General features: G+C 38.3%; 1 protein-coding gene across 1 annotated transcript; it reads right to left on the bottom strand.

Annotated features, from left to right (window-relative positions):
* Positions 1-407: 407 nt before the first annotated feature.
* On the bottom strand, positions 408-6,014 carry LOC146695089 (uncharacterized). Its single transcript, XM_085476701.1, has 3 exons — positions 5,940-6,014; positions 1,119-1,294; positions 408-987 (listed from the first exon to the last, which is right to left on the bottom strand). The coding sequence occupies exons 1-3, from the start codon at positions 6,006-6,008 to the stop codon at positions 522-524; spliced, it is 711 nt and encodes a 236-aa protein (XP_085332827.1). The 5' UTR covers positions 6,009-6,014; the 3' UTR covers positions 408-521.
* Positions 6,015-6,459: the final 445 nt, after the last annotated feature.

Raw genomic sequence — 6,459 nt, 5'->3', positions numbered from 1 at the left:
TCACAACATCTCCAGCACCCTGAAGCTGTATGCTAAGCGTAAAGGATAAGACCAGTAACTAGTGAGTGTCAGTACCACAGTCTAGGAGGCAGCGAACATCCACGAATACATCAGGAAGCGTGCTCAGTGAATACCACATGTGGACCGGATTTTTAAAAAAAAAAGAAAACAGAAAATCTCAGGTTTCAAAAAATACCCGTGTATGTGTGGACGTAGCCATAGAAACAAAGAAAACAAAAGAAAAGGAAAAAAGGAAAACTATATGGGAAATGTTAAAAAAAAAAGGTATTTTTTCAGTGTTCAATATTGGAATAAAAAGAGTGTTCATAGCAGCTTCTAAAACATTTTTAAGATTATTTACACAGACACACTTGAGTTGAGAGAAGCACAGCTGACAGTCTGATGTCCTCGTGCAACGGTATTTGTGAAGGATTTTTTTTGCCTCAGTTCTCAGAAACTCTTCAACCATTTCCGTCCTTATTTCTCTCTCGTGTCTCTTTTAATCAAAACACCTGTCTGTTCTAAAGTAAGCCACACTCATCATCAACTTCTTCATCTGATGCAGTGGTGGCCACACACCACACACATGCAGAGAAGATGTAAGAAAACAGAATCAATTCCAGAAAAGGACCAAGCAGAAACAAGATCCAGCTGATATAACTTTGAATAACTAGAATATCAAAGATCATTGTGGGAACGGTTCCTAGAAAGTAGTTAAAAAACAACAAAATCAAAGTTCCCAGACTTCTCTCTTTTTCCTCAGTAGGCATTGAGTTGGCAGCAGGCAGGGCTCTGAAAGTCTGAGCTGAACAGAAGATGAACACAGGAGCAGGGAGAGCGGCATAAACAAGTAATCGTTGAAATTCATGTAAGACTATCGCAAGAGTGACACTGACAATACAAAATGCCCAGACCAGAACACAGACCACCACCGAACTCTCAGTTTTTTTAAGACAGTCCAGCAGTGGGTGTGTGATGGAAAAATACCTGTAACACAAAAGAAACACAAATTCTGATTATCACAGTGCACAATAGTACATTTCTGAAAGTAAGGATGCTTCACAGTACAAAGATCATGTTTAGAGACATGCAAGGATGCACACACATTGAACAGGTACCTTTCCAGAACAATGCACATCCTGAAGTAAAGGTTGGCCATCATAACACAGTAATAAATAATGATGGTGATGATGCTTTCCACTCTTGTCACCCAAAGGGTCATTATGCAGATCTGGATTAGGTTGGTGATGAGGAGATTTGTGTAATAGATGATAGAGACCTGACTCTTCTGCACCTGCAGGAAATATAAATGTAATTAACTCGTAAATAATTTTATTTATATTTAATATAACTTACATTAATGCAGTAATAAACATGACATGAGCAGCACAAGGAGACATAAAACAGTGATCAGTGTTCAGTGTTGGGGAGTAACGGAATACATGTACCGCCGTTACGTATTTAAAATACAAAATATGAGTATGAGCAGCCTTTCAACGCCTCTCTCTGTCTCTCGCCTCTCTCTGTCTTGACCCACACAACAAAGTAAAGCTAGTTTTTGGCTACGAGCCCGACACAGAACCCGACATATTAGCCAGAGGTCCCTTTACTACGGTTTGGAGCCGCAGACCTTCAGTAACAGTAATAAATCACACAGCAATAGTACATTCATGTAGTTGTAAAAAAGCATGATAATATATTAAGTAATCCATTACTCTCATTGAGTAACGTATTCTGTAGTGGAATACATTTTAAAAGTAACCTTCCCAACCAGAGATGGGCAGTAACGCGTTACGTAATGGGAAACTCACAGAGAAACTCGCGGATTCTTCCACTGACCGCTGCAGCACACCTGCACCAGGGTAAACCTCCGCCTACCCCACTCCTGCTTTACAGGTGAAAATAGAGCAACAGGACCGCTAGTCTTTGACTTTATTTATTTTCTGCTGTGTTTTACTTGCATCTATTTGAAAGAGTGAGTGTAAACACACAAAAAAAATTATTTTATGTTCTGGAATGTGCAGAAAAATATTAAACAAATTTCTTCCAGTCAGAGAATGTTGCATATAATTTAATTTTTGCTTGATACATAAAGTTAAAAGGTTAAAACTAATAAAACAAGTTTAAAAAAAAAAAGAAACTTAACTTGACCAACACTGTTCCCAACACTGTCAGTGTTTTCATTAGACTGTAGCAATCCTGCTAAACACAAACTGGCTCCTGACTAGATTATTTTTCGACTTTTCTATAATATTCTTACTCAAGATTCAAGATTCTTTATTTGTCACATGCATATACGAGTACAACACGCAGTGAAATGTAAATTTAAATAAAATAAAATAAAACAATCGGAAAAGTCGAAAAATGAGACATACATATGCTATTCTTTTGCTCTAATATCATACCTACTCCTTTATTTTATTTTTAATGGTTATCGAACTGGTGGCTGTGGTTCAGCAGGTAAAGATGGTCATTTTGGGTTCAATCCCTGGCTGCTCCAGTTTACATGCTAAAGTACGCTTCATCAGTGTGAATGTTAGATAGAAACCACTGAAACAGAAAAAGTGCTTTTGTGACACAGAAGTACTTTGAGTGCATGAGTAGAAAAGCACAATTTAAGAACAAGTACATTTAACAAACTGCCTAAATCACCTACTTCATTTTTCTAATTTTTCTATGGTGGATTTTATTTCATGTTTGAGTACTGCTCAGAACAGAAACCAGTAGCTTTCAAACCAGTTCAAACCAATGTCCATCCAAGTTCTGATTATATTCAGAATGGCTTCTGTTCTCTCCATTCTTCCACTGAACTTAGAAAAAACTAAAAACCTTTTAAAAACCCAGCAACTTTAAATTGCATTACACATTACCGGTACAATACTTTTAACTTATAAAGGCTCCTAATGTAGGGCAGAGTAGTGTGTCATGACACATAAATTCTGAAAAAATATTAGTGATCATTAATAATAATCAAAATAAATAGTTAATATAAGAAACATACCTTTCAACCTTACATGTATTTTGAAAGCGGGTTTTTTAAAATCTGGAATGTACCCCATTTACCCCATAATTACACTATGTGGTAAAATTAATGTGATTAAAATGATGGCGGCCCCGCAGTTCAATTATGTTTCCATGATGTTACCCGTAAGAATTCCTTTACACATATTTAGTCAATTTGAGAAGCTAATTCAAGATTATTCAAGAAGCCAAGAGTGAATATAAAGAAAATGTGGGCCTCTAAAGACATTGGGGGAATGGCCCTCCAGAATGTGAAGTTGTATAATTTAGCATTTGAAATGTCAAGACTGGTCAAGCACTGGACTCTGAGCTGAGCTGGATGAAGATCAAACAGGAACTAGTGAGCCCTTTTGCACCCTTGGATGTTCTCTCACGGGGCTCAGCTATTAATGGACAAGACTTTCATGATAACCCAGTGCTCGGGTATTCTAAAGCTGTCTGGGTAGAGGTGCACAATGTGTGAAGCATCTCATTTAAGACAACCTTATCTCGCTATGGAACAACACTGCTGTACAGACTGGGAATGGCTTGTCAAAGGCATTCACAGGATAAGCGATCTTTACTCAGGGGGAGCGTTTATGCTGTTCGCTGAAATAACCCAAAAATATGGTTTGATAAGGGAAAAACTTTTTTGGAAATATTTACAAATAAGGGATTGTATTACCAAAGGAAAATTTACTCAAAGCACAAATACAGTGGTGGAGTTTTTAGAATTGTCCAGTACAGCACATAGAGCAGCTGTTTTCAATCTGTTTAACAATCTAAAAAAATAGATATGTGAGAACTTGAGCATTATATGGCAGAGAGATTTGAGTTGTGCAATTTCTAAAGAAGACTGGTGTAGAATTTTAAATATGTAAGCGAGGCCAGGGGTAAATTTACTCAGTACAAATTAATACACAGATGGTACTTCACTCCGTCCAAACTTTATAGAATGGGAATCAGTCCCAATAATATATGCTGGAAATGTAGCTCAGATCCAGGGACATTTATGCATGCTATTTGGGAATGTGGGAAAGTTTATCCCTTTTGGCAAAAAGTATTAAACAAAATAGGAAGGTGGATTGGTTTGATAATACCCTTGTCACCAAGACTGCGCTTATTAGGGGATTGGTCTGTGCTTGTGGGGCGATCGTGGCTCAAGAGTTGGGAGTTCGCCTTGTAATCGGAAGGTTGCCGGTTCGAGCCCCGGCTTGGACAGTCTCGGTCGTTGTGTCCTTGGGCAAGACACTTCACCCGTTGCCTACGGTGGCGCCAGTGTCCGGCAGCCTCGCCTCTGTCAGTGCGCCCCAGGGTGGCTGTGGCTACAATGTAGCTGCCATCACCAGTGTGTGAATGGGTGGATGACTGGATATGTAAAGCGCTTTGCGGTCCTTAGGGACTAGTAAAGCGCTATATAAATACAGGCCATTTACCATTTTACCTGGGGTTTCAAAATATGATTTTGTGGTTATAAAGGTGGGGGTGATCACAGCAGCCCGAGTTATCCTCAGTGTGTGGAAGGAACCATCTCCTCCAGAATATAATAGGTGGAAAGATAATATGCTGAAAATGGTGCCGTATGAAAAATTCTTGGCTAGGATTAATGATGATAGGGAGGGTTTTGACAAATCATGGGGACGTGTTTTTGGCTGAGATTGTTTTTTATTTTGTCTGGGCAATTATCTTTTGTTAAACTTTATGTTTGCTGTGTTGTATGTTTGTTTAGGCACTCAGTAACGGAATAACTTAAGAATTTGATTTATTGTCCCTTTTGTGTGTGTGTGTGTGTGTGTGTGTGTGTGTGTGTGTGTGTGTACCGATAGTTAGTAACTGTTGAAAATAGACCCAAAATGTAAAGGTGAATTAACCATGGTATTGGAAGCTGTCTTTTTGTTGTTGTTGTTGTTGTTTGTTGTTGTTGTTTGTTGTTTTGTTTTGTTTTTGTTTTCGTTTGGTTTGATGTTAAAAACAAATAAAGACTTCACTTACAAAAAAATCTAGAATGTGAATTTGCCTGTGTCTAAAAGAATTTGGGTAAACGTCTGTTGGTTAAATGTCCTGTTGCCTTTAAATGAAATATATTTGACAGTCAACTGTAAAAGGTGGGCTATAGAAACAAAGTATCGACTATATTATGCTAGTATTAGGCCGACTCTAATACCACCATTGGTATTGGCAATAAAGACATTTGTATTGATACGGCCATCGCTATTACAAGAGTTAAACACCCTACTTTGTTATCCTTTGTCATCAATACAGATGCCAAATCAAGAGCTTTCAATATCAAACTGACCTGCTCCAATTCATTAATTTAAACAGAGAAGATATCATCCAGAAATGACGTAAGGAACGAAAAGCATCGGTCCCCAACCTTTTTTGCGCCAAGGACCGGTTTAATACCAGACTGTGGAGACACAAGACACACGACACAGTAGCAAATATTTTCACAGACCGACCTTTAAGGTGTTGCGGATAAATACAACAAAATGAAATGATACGACCAAGACAAAAACTGTGGTATTGTGTAAATATAATAATAAACATGAATTCACTGTGTAATTGTGTAACTTTATTAGCAGCGTCCTCCTGAAATGTGTCAACAACATTGAGAGTAACATCCTCCTCTCTGCCCCTTAATGCTCTCTGGTTGCTATGGTAATGCATAAATATTTCTTTCAAAATAAGACACACAACTACAACACCGGAAAAGACCCAGGGAAACCAAGTTAACAATAAAAACCCTTAAACCATAGATTTCCCAACCGAGCCTCTACTCTCGCAGCCCGGTCCCAAACGACAAACGGACCAGTACCGGGCCAGGGCCCGGGGGTTGGGGACCGCTGACGTAAGCAATGATGGGTTTTTTGCTAAATGTTCTAATTATTCACATAATTGTGGACTCACAAAAAGAGATTAACAAGTCATTATTTACTTACCATATAAGACACACAGTAGATGATCAGTATAGTGAGAGGAAGGCAGACACATATGTTGATCCACATCATCACTTCAAGGACACATCGCTCCTGTCGATGACTTTCTGTGAGGGGGTTTTTCAATGTGTAAACCACTTTGTTGTGTGGGATAGGAAGTGGTGGAAAAAGCATTAGGTTACCATTGTTCTTAAATCTAAATATATAATATAAATACATGCAATTGTGTAAAAATAACTTAAATAAAATAAAGTAAGGACTAATTAGGTCACAGTGAGAGAAGCACAGAGTTTACCTGAAAACTTTCCCTGTAACCTCCCAGTGTGGCCACAATTTTCACCCTACAGTACAGTCATCTCTTTACCTTCAAAGCTAGACTTTTTTCCTTTCTTCTTTTAAATGAACCTTTTCTCACAGCGGACACACACTTTTAATCTGTAGCTCTGCTCTAAAAGAACGTACGTACCTGGACCCGCCTACTATCCTCGGAAACGTAAAATGATTGGCTAGAATTCAAAGTGTC

Source organism: Copadichromis virginalis, linkage group LG13, assembly GCF_057382275.1.
Source record: "Copadichromis virginalis isolate Kocher_CV1m ecotype Utaka linkage group LG13, C_Virginalis_male_GT1.1, whole genome shotgun sequence".
NCBI lineage: Eukaryota > Metazoa > Chordata > Actinopteri > Cichliformes > Cichlidae > Copadichromis > Copadichromis virginalis.
Note: the sequence above shows the minus strand (reverse complement) of the source record. Positions and strands in the feature narration are given on the sequence as shown.